At 42.0% G+C, this 12,971-nt stretch overlaps 1 protein-coding gene across 2 annotated transcripts in view; it reads right to left on the minus strand.

The window, feature by feature from the left end:
- The window catches only part of LOC143975182 (uncharacterized), a 142,503-nt gene that overhangs the window by 53,654 nt on the left and 75,878 nt on the right, over positions 1–12,971 (minus strand). For both annotated transcript variants that reach the window (XM_077477284.1, XM_077477285.1), the window contains one exon: positions 7,766–7,905. In XM_077477284.1, the coding sequence (XP_077333410.1) occupies positions 7,766–7,905 (140 nt within the window). The remainder of the gene's footprint in view (positions 1–7,765; positions 7,906–12,971) is intronic.

The following is a 12,971-nucleotide window of genomic DNA, read 5'->3' on the forward strand; positions in this document are numbered from 1 at the left end:
TACAAAGCTGTCTTCCGGGATCCCGGAATCATCCAGGACACCCAGAAGACATATGCCTGGGTCTGGAGACAACCAGTCCCAAAAGCGTTATTAATTATAGACACAACCTCATAACGATGACGTTTAGGGCATCTCCATAGCATATGTATTAAATTAGCAGGGCTCCCTTTACATCTAGGGCATTTGGCTGTTTCTCTACGTTTCCATTTTAATAATTTTTCTGGTGTATAGTGAGCCTTGTGTAGGATAAATAATTGCATTAGGTTTTGCTTTGGGGATAGGGAGGCCAGAGGTATTGCCGGCAGTGCCTGTGCACATTGTTCATCTAAAATTGGCCCTATATTGCCAGACAATGCTGACCTTGATCAATTGAACAAATAATATATCATATAATTGTAATATCAGCCACTTTTTTCTTTCTGTCATATGCAACAAGGCTATTACGACTGATTTATTAAATTTCAATTCATGTGATCGACCCTGTTCTTTTAACCTCCCTGGTGGTATGATTATGTCAGATTTTTGCGTCTCAAAGCGGTACAAGTGTTTTGCATAGAAATTTGGTGTTTTATATTGTAGGCCTGTAATTCTTAGCAACACACTTAAATCTGTCCAAACAAGAGTCTAGTAGATATCCCAGGTATGATAAAGTTTGAAACACAAAATCATAAATTATAATATAATAAATAAATATAAATAATTATAAAAAATAATAATATAATAATAATAATAAAATTAATTTCCCCGCGATTCACTATCACTCAATTTTGCAAGTGTTCTAGTTTACTATCTGGTCTAGACTAGCTGGTCTAAAACTACTTTTGATGTAAAAGGGACACTTTTTGGTTGCTATGGACAATCTCAAGTTTCCAGGCAGAAAAACAATATATAGTATAGCTGGGGTTAGAAGTTCATTGGTTTCTATGCAGAAGTGAGCCTGATTTTGGACTTTCCAGCTTTAGTAACTAAACCCCATTGTGTACTTAAAAGTGGGGTATGCCTGGATGTATTATGAATTTTACATTTTTTGAATTTGCCGCCTGGCTCCGCCCCATGCTCTGCGACACTCGCAGGGAACGGAGCCCGGCACAGAGAGGCATCGGGTAGAGGACACAGCCCGCAGATACAGCGGGGGAGATATCGCAGGATCCTGGGGACAAGGTAAGTGTACCGCACCAGGATCCTGCAATGCAATCCTGAGTGTTACTTGGGGTTACCGCTAATGGTACTGAAATTTAACCCCGAGCCACACTCTGGAAAACCGCCAGGGAGGTTAAGAGGTTAATGCATGGCTAAGCTGTAAAAAAATTTAAAAATCTTTAATTTGGGATATTATCTTAGTTTCTTAATTCAGTAAAGGTTTTCAAAACATCTTCCTGGAATGACTGTACCATATACCTTAACCCCTAAACTTCCATATCTAGAACCCTTTCAATTTCACCAATTCCCCATAACTACTATTGTACCATATTGGAGTATATAATGTATAGCCCTTTATTTCAGTAATTTTTTTTAATTTCCTGCCATACTTTGTCAAATAATTTACCCCTTATAAATCTTTTATCGGATAGTTGGTTTCTGGTCTCCAATAAAGAAATGAATGCATATTCGTCATATACTGATAGCAACAAGTTCTGTATAGGATCAGAATTTGACACTACTGTCCATCCACAAAAGTGTTGTAGCTGTGAGGCTAAAAAAAATGTTTAGGCTGGGGAATCGCCAGTCCCCCAGCTTCTTTGGCTAGCATTAGTGTAGTTAACTTTATGCGAGGTTGTTTTTTCCTCCAGATAAGTTCTCTGAAAAGAGATTCAATTTTTCTAAACCAAAATACTGTGATCCATACAGGGGAATTATGGAACACATAAAGTAATTGTGGGGTCCAAATCATTTTAATAAGATTTGCTCTGCCGATCAACTGTCATCAGGAGCTCATACCATCTCCGACATTTATCCTTAAATTTTGCTAATAAAGGTTTAAGGTTCAAGTTAATATAGTCTTTTACATTCCAAGATATCAATATCCCCAAGTATTTCACTGTATGTGAAAACTGAGCTATTAATATCCCCCCTGCCTGTGCCCTCCTCCATGACTATTCCATCAAAATCAAAATGCAACCATCAGTCCCTCCCCTCACGCTAGGGTACTAGGTGTAATCGTAGACTCTGACTTGTCATTTCAGCCTCAAATCTAATCGTTGTCAAAAGTTTGTAGAATTCACCTTTGCACTTTTCAGCTTTAGTAAATAAACCCCATTGTGTACTTAAAGGAACATGGACATTCACCAGCATGAAGTTTTTTTTATCATTTAGTGAACACCATAGCACAATATAACACCCTTCGAGGCGAGAGACCAAGACACTAACTTCTCGTGAGTATGTAAAATGTACTTCATGAATTTGGTATGAATATCTTGTTTTTTCAAAGAGTATCATGTCCTCTCGCCCAAGATGGGTCTCCTGCAAAAAAATAATTGCAAGTTTGTAAAACTCAATCACTTCAAATACTGCTTGTATTTTCCCCCTAATCCCCATTACTCTCACCTTCCATGACAACACCTTTATTTTGCTATTCATTGTTTCTTTTGCCATCATCTAAAAAGCCAATTAGTTCCCTAGCAGAATAGACAGGGTATCCTTTATGCCACATGAGAAGAGTATTTCACATACCAATACGGCAATTTAAGGTGGCAAAGGTGGTGTCCAATAAGAGTAGATTTTTCCCTGATAATAGTAAGAAGGAGAGAGAAAGAGGGAGAAAGAGGGAGCAAAAGAGAAAAACAAGGAGGAGAGAGAGAAAGGAAAAAAAACACCCCAAAACCCACACTTACCTCCCCTCCCCCCAAACTGGTTGGAGATTACCCAACCCCCTCATCACAGTCCACACGGGACTCATACAAGGGGACTTTCTAATGGCTATAGACATTGCAAATGTTGCGCTTGTGCCAAATGAATATCAATAAATTGTTCACCATTTCTGAATCCAAATTTAGATGTCCAGAGAAGGGAAACAAAAAAAAATAAAAATGCTGATAAGTTAGTCATCATTCAAGAAGTTTTCTTTCCATTTTCCTTTGTGTTGTGTTTGTGTTTGTTTGTGTCTTTCTTCCAACCAAGTTAACTGCACCTGGGTTCTCAAAAAAAAAGAGCATTATCTCCGTCCATAATTCCTAACTTAGCTGGATATAACATTGAGTAAGTTATTTGTTTTAGCCGCGAAATGCAATTGACTGTTAAGTCTGGGTAAAAGGATATTTTATTACCGTTGAACTCAATATTCCCTCATTGGTATGCTTTGGACAGGATTAGATCTCTGTCTCTATAATTTAGCATTTTAATAATGAATGGCCTGGGATTACTTGCAGAAGGAAGTGGGCAACTAGGGATGCGATGAGCCCGTTCAACTGTAAAAAGTCTTGAAAAACCCTCTGCATTATCCATTAAAAAACAAAACAAACAAAAAAACAGTCACTGATTGGCCTACTTCATCCCCTGGAAAACCCAGAATACGGACATTATTACTTCTGCAAATTTTCCAAGTTATCCAATCTCTGTGCTTAATGATTATTTGTGCCTTGGTTTGTTGAAATTCCCTCTCTATGGAAGGCAAGGCATCCTCCGTTGTGCTAACTCTGTTCTGCAGTATTTGACTTGTTAGAGATAGTAGAGAATTATTACATGCTTGTACAGCAGTAAAGACATCACTCAGTGTTGGTTCCTTTATTAGGGTATTACCGGCAGTATTACCATGCTGATTTAGACTTCCAGAGTCTTGATTCCTCCCAGTACCCTGTTGATCATACTTCTTAGTGCTCTCTTGCTGGCATTGGTTTGAATGCATAATGCATTCGATATCGTATCGCACACAGCATCAGATATGCACCTTCCCTCCAGACCCTAGGAGACTCGGTGCTGTATTTTATTAAGATCTTCCCGAACATTCTCTTTTAAGCCCTGATGATCATTTCCTTCCCTGGTTCCAAGCCGGGGCACATTAAGTGTTTCAGTCCCCAACTTTACTAGATCTTCCACGGCACCTTTTTTATAGATCTCCTGGGTTTGAATTTTAGTTATACTCTCACGATCTCCTGTGGCAGGCCTTCCCCTCCATGCAGCCTCTTTTCTTAATTTTTTCCCTATTCCTCCTTCTTTTACTAGTCATCTTTCCAGTTAATAGTTTTTAATTCCCTATTTTATCATCTCACCGCATGAGTCTATCCCTGCACCAGCCCACATTTAATACCGATCAATATCAGTTCAGTGATAATATCAATTCAGTATTTAGTATTCAGTGTTCAGTATTAAGCATGCAGTACTATATTCAGTGTTAGTATCAATTCAGTATTCCTTATTCAATACTCAGCACAGTATTCAATAAAAATATCAGTTCAGTATTCCGTATTCAATACTCAGCACAGTATTCAATTATAGCATCAGTTCAATATCCAGTACTCAGCATAATATTCAATATCAGTATCAGTGTCAGTATTCGGTATTCAGTACTTAGCACAGTATTCAATAACTATATCAGTTCAATATTCAGTAATCAGTATTCAGCACCGTATTCAGCATCAGTACCAGTTCAGTGTTCAGAACAGTACACTATGCATTCAATATCAGTTCAGTATTCAGTACTCAGTGTAATATTCAGTAGCAGTATTATTTCAATATTCAGAATTCAGTACTCAGCTGAATTCTGAATAACACTGGATACCCGTGTTTGATATCCAGCACAATATTCAGTGCTATGACTTTCCTGAAACTTTCAGATGCTTAAGACACTTAAAATGGCAGCAGGCTCTTACCTGTATTAGTCTTCACAGGGAGTTTTTTCTCCAGTCATGCAGCAGTTAAAAAAAGAAAAGAAAAAATGATAAAAGAAAAAAAAAACACACCACACCGACCAGGAGATTGCTGGTTTATGGCTGGCTTATAATGTTTATACATATATTACTGTATAGAGCTGTGTTCCTACTCAACTTCTCCACTCCTTGGCCCCTGTTCCTGCAGCACCGCCACCATAAATGTAACACACGCTGTTACAAGACAGCCACAGGGTCAGATGTCTCCTCTTCTCTCCTCACATCCCTCCCTTCCTCTCCCAAGCCTTAGAGTCCAGTGCCTGACACAGCAGCGTAACAGGGGTGAAACAGCTACCGAGGTCGGGAAGAGCGGGTGGCTCCTCGCTTCTCCTTTCGCCCCTCCTCTTCTCCCCAGCCTCACTGTTCAATGTCTGACACAAGAGAGTATGACTGCTCCAGGACAGCACCGGGAGACTCAGAGGTTTTAGCGGCTACAGGACATAAGTCTGGCAGCTCCGAGATGAGAATGTGTTGCAAATGTATTACTGCTCTGGGCGACTCCTAGATTCCAGGACGGCACCGTGACAAACATAGATCTAACAGGTCAGGATAGTCATAGATTTGGTGGCTCCAGGATCGTCAGGGATTTAAACAGTCAGATATCCCGATAATGGTGGTCAGACTTTCATGTTAATAGCGGCACAGCGTGGGTCTGCTGGGCATGCCCACTCACATTGCTTCCTTCTCAGGCCACTTCCCCCTGCTTGACCCTTGCATCTTTCATCCAGTGCTGCACTGACGTTTCTGGATTCTGAGTCATGGGAAAAGCAAAAGAATTGTCAAAGGATCTGCGTGAAAAGATAGTTGAACTGTATAAAACAGTAAAGGGATATACAAATATATCCAAGGAATTGAGAATGCCAATCAGCAGCATTCAAACTGCAATCAAGAAATGTAAAATTAGGGGTTCTGTTGAAACCAAACCATGGTCAGGTAGACCAACTAAAATTTCAGCCACAACTGCCAGGAAAATTGTTCCAAATGCAATGAAAAACCCAAATAACTTTGGGTGACATACAGGACTCTCTGAAAACATGTGGTGTGGCTGTTTCAAGATGCACAATAAGGAGGCACATGAAGAAAGATGGGCTGCATGGTCGAGTCGCCAGAACAAAGCCATTACTACGCAAATGCCACAAAGTATCCCGCTTACAATACGCCAAACAGCACAGAGATAAGCCTCAAACTTTCTGGCACAGTCATTTTGAGTGATAAGACCAAAATTATGTTTTTTGGCCACAACCATAAAACGCTTCATTTGGAGAGGAGTTAACAAGGCCTATGATGAAAGGTACACCATTCCTACTGTGAAACACGGAAGTGGATTGCTGATGTTTTTGGGATGTGTGAGCTATAAAGGCACAGGATATTTGGTCAAAATTGATGGCAAGATAAATGCAGTATGTTATCAAAAAATACTGGAGGAACATTTGCATTCATCAGGCAGGAAGCTGCGCATGGGACGTACTTGGACATTCCAACATGACAATGATCCAAAACACAAAGTCAAGTCGACCTGTCATTGGCTATAGCAGAATAAAGTGAAGGTTCTGGAGTAGCCATCTTAGTCTCCTGACCTCAATATCATCAAGCCACTCTGGGGAGTGCAGTTCATGCAAGACAGCCCAAGAATTTACAAGAACTGGAGGCTTTTTGCCAAGAGGAATGGGCAGCTTTACCATCAGAGAAGATAGAGAGCCTCATCCACAAATACCACAAAAGACTTCAAGCTGTCACTGATGATAACGGGGACAATACACAGTATTAAGAACTGGGGTATGTAAACTTTTCAACAGGGTCATTTGGGTAGTTTCTGTTTTCATTATGATTTAAAAAGAGTAGTTAAACACAGCTGATTGATAATAAATGGCTTCAGCCAAACACTAACCATGAGAGAAAGAAAAGTTTTTATGTTATTCATATTCTCTGAAAAATGGCCAACAAATCATAAATTCTGCCAGGGTATGTAAACTTATGAGCACAACTGTATATATTCTTATTAATCTTTTCTGATATAAAACTGGTATTATTTTGATACAGATGTGTATCTATATACTTATAGTTTCATGCTGGTTGCAACAGCTCCTCTTTTGCCAATTACTTTTATTAGATTACTAGTTAATTTTCCAGGAAGGAAATCTCCTCGGTTCACACAAGCCCTGTACTGAGTGGTGGCACTACCAACTTTATTATCAAACTCACTCTTCCACTAAGCAAAGCTTCTGGTTCTCATAATTACCTACAGATTTAGCACAATATCCTGTAAGGGGAGGGCAATTCATCATAACCTCCACCAAGAGAGGGCTACACAGTCTAATCACTGGGGCTCTTCTGTCACTTTGACAACTGGTCCACTGCACTCTGTTTATAATGAGTGGTTTCAGAACTCCTAATACAAAGACAGGGGAGCACCATTGTTTACACGTGTCCCCCAGTGTAATCTTCAGGACTGAGCGGTCAATTGACTGCTTGGTCCCACACAGTGCAGAAACTAGTTGGCATAATGTGGATGCAGGTGCGGTTCCAGCCCCAACTGTTCCCCCCATAGTGTGATCCTCGAGGTAGGTGCCCATCCTGCCTCTGCCTTGCCTTTTATCCTTTAGCTAAGAAACGTATACAATAGCTAATAAATAAACAAGTTAAACAATGATCAGTATGATAATCAAATCCGCAATGGTCCTTAACATATACACTCCTATAGAACATCTATATTAAGATGAATGAATAGTAAACAATTTGTGATATTTTCCTTTAGGCACATGATATGTATATCAATTAATCTATGATTTGTATATATTCCTAAAGTGAATATGAAACCTCTGTCAACTCGTGAAAGTACATGTAATCATTTTACGAAGGTTATCATTTATGTTGTGTAGATATCATTAAAAAATATATCTTACCAGGAGCAACAGGTTTATCTAAAACTTCTATCTGGTGGAGTCGTCCCTTCAGCTGAGAAGCCAGTTGGCAGGGATCTGTCAGCAAAACTTTGGTAGATAACTGAAGCGTTTCAGACAGCAGATTCAAATCAAGCGATGGTCTGTTAGGCAAAATATATCACCAGTGTGTGATGATTAGGAGAATATACCGATTCTAGTAAAACGTTTATGAGACCAAACAACAGTATAAAAAAAAAAAGTGTTAAAGTGTATTTCCACATTTGCAGGCACATTATATATAGAAAGGCCAGTATGGTGGCCTGAAATTATGGGAGGAGCCCGGGGGGTATTTAAACAGACCACCCACACTGGTCTTTGTTGGTTCCAGTGCGTGGTATTACATCACTAGGCTGACTATGCCAGCTCACTGTGTTTTCGAGAGTCTGTGTTTTCGAATTCCAGGGTGTTGCGGTTCCCCATTCGTAGGTTTTCATAGATCATTTCAGGCTCGCTGTCACAGGTAGGATTCGTTATTACCCTTCCTACAAACAAACCGTTGGTTATCATGTTCCCCGTTCCTAAACTGTCGTCACCATGTTTTACCATATCATTTGTATGTATTCGTACCTAGTAGGTTTTTCAAGAGCCACTACCACCCATTCCTAAAGATTTTGTACCTCATTTGAGTCCAGTCACACCTGTGATGAAACAACTCGTGTCAGACCACTGCTCAGGGCCATTTGTATTAAGTCGCCTCGGTGGCACGAACTATGCGAATCCACGAAACACACTAACACTACAGCCACTTCCGAATCAAGTCACATCAGCGGTGTATGTCCCAAATCCTCTACATACCCCACTATTCACTGACCCTCCAGCCTAATCCGAGTCTAATCATATCAGCGGCACAACAATTTGGATCCTTGCCACTAAAAACCCCACCATTACTCACACTACAGCCCGATCCGAATCTAGTCGCATCAGCGGCACATCGATTCGGATCCTTGGTGCTACAAACCTCACCATTTCTCACACTCCACCTCAATCCGAATCTAGTCACATTGGTGGTACAAACGCAGTGGTTCAACGATTCGAATCCTTGGTTCTACATACCACACCCTTCACACTCTCTTCAGCCCGATCCGAATCTAGTCTCATCGGCGTGACATCATGGCAGAACAACAATTCGGATCCTCGGCTTTACTCTTATCAAGCATAAACATACACATCTCATTCCATGTATTCATACGTTGTTGCGGTCAGTCATTCCTATATTCTCAAATTCCGCTATCTTTGTTTTCGCCTTCCTGATAAGGCATTTTAACCTATTCTCTGTCGCTTCCCCCTTTAGGTCAGTAGAGTTACAGTTGGTCCATCCTGCACCAGGTTTGGATGGTATTCCCTCAGAAAAAAAAAAAAAGTGTGTTCATAGGGAAAAAAATAAAAAAAATAAAACACATGCTGACGACAGGGCTCGCACCTTCACCAGGGGGCCAGCCATGCCCCAAACAGCTCTTTGCAACCTCCCTTTTTAAACAATTTCCTATGTCACCTTACTACAGGTTCTAGATCGACCGAGTTCTTGACCCCAACCAGGACTTCAAAAGTTAGGACATCGAGTCAGGTGCATAGTTCAAGGGATCCTCCCTTGCATTTTCCTTAAAGCACTCTTTCACAACATATTTTACTTCACATACATGATTTGAGTTGCTCCTGAGGCATTAGTAACTGTCACATACTTCTGTGCACTTCACTCTGTTTTCAAAGCACTATGCTTACAAGGTCGCTCAACGTCAAGCTTGCTGGCAGTGCAAGTGTTAGCAAGCCGAACTTACGTCAATAAGCTACAGATCGCAGCATTCCTACTTAGAATAACAGACTGCAGCTACCCGCCCCAGTACGCTCTAGGGGCTCTGGTTCACAGGTTTGTGCCGAGCTATTGGTCACCTGCCCCGTCTTCCCCTGGCTCACCTCGGTTGCCACGCATTCTTTTGAGTTTTCTAAATTTCCACTCAACAGCGTTCGTACGCAAACCAGCTTCTTCACTACACCTGTCGTTACTTTTCCTGTCCTTCTTGTCCTTCTTGTCTTTTAGCTGAAGCGATGTCGCAGGCTGACAGCAAAGACGTTGTCTCTGCCCCACCGTCACCCTCTGCGGGTACAAGAAGCGGCGGCACTCAGTCTCCCAGAGCTTGGACCATCCCAAGCTAACAGCAGAGCTGCGGCGCAGGGGTATTTCCTGCCCTGCCACAGCTAGGAAAGCAGAGCAGGCTGCTATTCCCACTGCCAGTGGCAGCCCTACCAGGCACTCAGGCATCACTGCAGTCTATATCCTCAGCTATTACTCAGCTCCACTCCTTAGTGACCACACTGTCAACAGCAGTCACCGACGTCCAAGCCAGAGTGGGAGCTCTTGAGGTACCCCCAGCTGTGCCCCTACCAGACCCGGTCACTATCACCGTCCCTATGCCTTCACCTACAGGTACACCCGACATCTGCAAGACTGTCTTCCCTGCACTGATCAGAGACGTTCTTTGCACAGCCAACCACAACAGGAGGGAAGAACTGGACCTGTATCTGCATGCAGTAGTGGATTTGGGTAACAAGTACGGGGGGTTTTCATTCTATGACTACCACCAGTCCTTCTCAGCTAAGTCAGAAGCTAGACGCTCTCAGTTCCAGGTCACTACCAACCAGAGCACCATTGACACAAAACTATTTTGCCGCCACTTCACCAGCCTATGCTCCCCACTCTGCTCTAACTGCCAGTCTTCCACCCATATGGCAAACTGGTGCTCCGAGGCAGGTAGTGCCACTCAAAACTTGCCGGAATTCACACAGCCATCCCAGGTGGACAAGTTAGGGTGAATAATCCGGGCAGTGGTGGGCGCATCTATCTGCAATAATTAAAATTTTGTGACTTGCAGCTATGTAAGCTCCTTCATATTTGCCTTAGCATGCCATAAAGCACATCCCAAAGTCTTGTGTGGTTTCTCATGACTAGGCCACATGCACGTTGGGTGGCTCAGGTTTTACCTATCCTGACACCCGACTCCCTCCCTGGCCGCCTTACTGGTGCAGGGGTTCACCTCAGGATTTCACACCAGCCTCATTACGCTTCCCCATATGACCCATGAATGCCAGAACCTATTCTCAGCCGCCACTGAGGAGTCAGCCATCAGCAATTTGTTGCAAACAAAACTAGACCGGGAGTACATGATCTGCCCCTTTTCCAAGTCACCTTTCACTGACTGGAGATTCAGTCCTATTGGGCAAGTTTTCCAATAAACTTAGTCTAGTGTATGATTTGTCCGCACCTCATTGTTCTCACATCCCAAGTTTGAACTCCCTCCTACCCTCAGAGGAGTTTTCCCTTAAGTACTTGTCAATCGACCTAGTAATGGAATCAAGTGGAAAGGCTTGTACTATTTTGCCACCAAGTTGACATTTGCCTCTAAAAGCAGCCCATGGCTGTTCGACACATTTGCCCAGTCCCTTTCCTGGATACTGTCACATCACACACATTGTCAGAAAGTGATTCGCTATCTCGATGACTTCCTGCTCAGCGAAAAACCCAGTGAGCCCCCAGTAGATTTAGACAGCTTGAGAGAGGTATTTAATGATCTTAATGTACCCATAGCAGAAAAGAAAGTGGAAGTCCCAACTAACGTTGGATTAAAGCAACCCCTACACGATGCGACCCGTCTTATTAATCAGTCATTATCTTGCAACACCCTGAAAGCCTACCATACTGCCTGGAAGTCCTATGAGAGGTTCCTAGCCTCAAACCACAAGGCAGTATCAGGAGATCTCAAGCACATCTTGGCTTTCATATCATATTGCTACTCACAGCTGGCGTTGTCACACAATACCATCAGTCTCTACTTGGCTGGCATGCAGCAATTCATCTCCTTACAGGACCCTACTAAACCTTCCTTGTTCACTGCCCATGCAGTCAAAATCATCCAACGCGGTATCCACAGGCAACAGCCCCAAACCAGTAGCAAGTGCCTATCCATCACTAGCGCCATTTTCAGAGACATGTCTACCATCCTGTCACATTCCCCTTTTGGGTTACTGCCCAGCCTGATCATTCAAGCATCCATCTACCTGGCCTTCTATGGCTTCTTACGTCCGAGCGAGTTCACTGTCACTGGCCAGGTACGACGCAGACGCCATCTGACACGCCACCAGAATCACTTCATCCTGCACCTCGTGGTATCCAAAACGCAACAGTCTGGTCCCGGGGTAGATATCAGACTTTTCCAAACTCACAATGCCTGGTGCCCAGTGGCCATTCTAGATCAGTTGTTAGCTCATCTGTCTGACCTCTCGGAGTCTAGATCATTGCTACCTTTCCCTGCTAACCCTCTAAGTGGTAGCTAGTTTATCAGACACCTTAGGATCCTCTTGCTTAACTTAGGCCTTGACTCCGGACGATATTTTGGACATTCCTTCCGCATTGGAGCGGCATCACAAAATGGGGTACCGCACCACGTCATCAAGAAGATGGGCAGGTGTAAATCCGATTGCTTGTCTCGATACATTCCCAATCCACAAGTGTTTTGCCCCTTCTCTTGGCATACTGTCCAGCAGACCAGCGCACACTTCAGGTCTACTTTATGTTGTTAGTCTTGTGATGTGTTTATGTGGTTCACATCTTTCCCGGACATAGGGCTCTATACATAATATATATTTGCAATGAAATCTGAGCAATACAAGCTGCATTTAGAGTAAAAAAACATATAGTGAGAGTTTCTCAAATTGGGCTGCAAAGGTGAAAATACACTTTAAAACTGTATGGAAATTTCTGTGGCAATTTACATTTTTGAAAAAAAGGTTGAAATGTTAATTGTTGCTGATTTCATTGAAATAATATAATGCTGTATAAATCACATTGCAATATCCAAAATAGAAGAAAAAAATAGAAATAGCGGGAGGTAGGAAAGTAAGAATTAAAGGGGTACAAGCAATGGTTATCCTTAGGGTAGATTTAGACATGCACCTAATGCGTCTAAATCTCCCTTTCCCCTGTTTATGTTTATGTGGTTCACATCTCTCCCAGACATAGGGCTCTATATATAATATATATTTGCAATGAAATCTGAGCAATACAAGCTGCATTTAGAGTATTTTGCATAGTCATGTTTAAAGAAACAACTAGAAATGTAAATTATTTTTATTTATGCTATGTAAATGGGAGCATCTTAAAAAACATATAGTGAGA

This window comes from Lithobates pipiens, unplaced genomic scaffold (assembly GCF_037356315.1).
Source record: "Lithobates pipiens isolate NorthernLeopardFrog02 unplaced genomic scaffold, aLitPip1_a1.2 Scaffold_13, whole genome shotgun sequence".
In the NCBI taxonomy this organism is placed as follows: domain Eukaryota; kingdom Metazoa; phylum Chordata; class Amphibia; order Anura; family Ranidae; genus Lithobates; species Lithobates pipiens.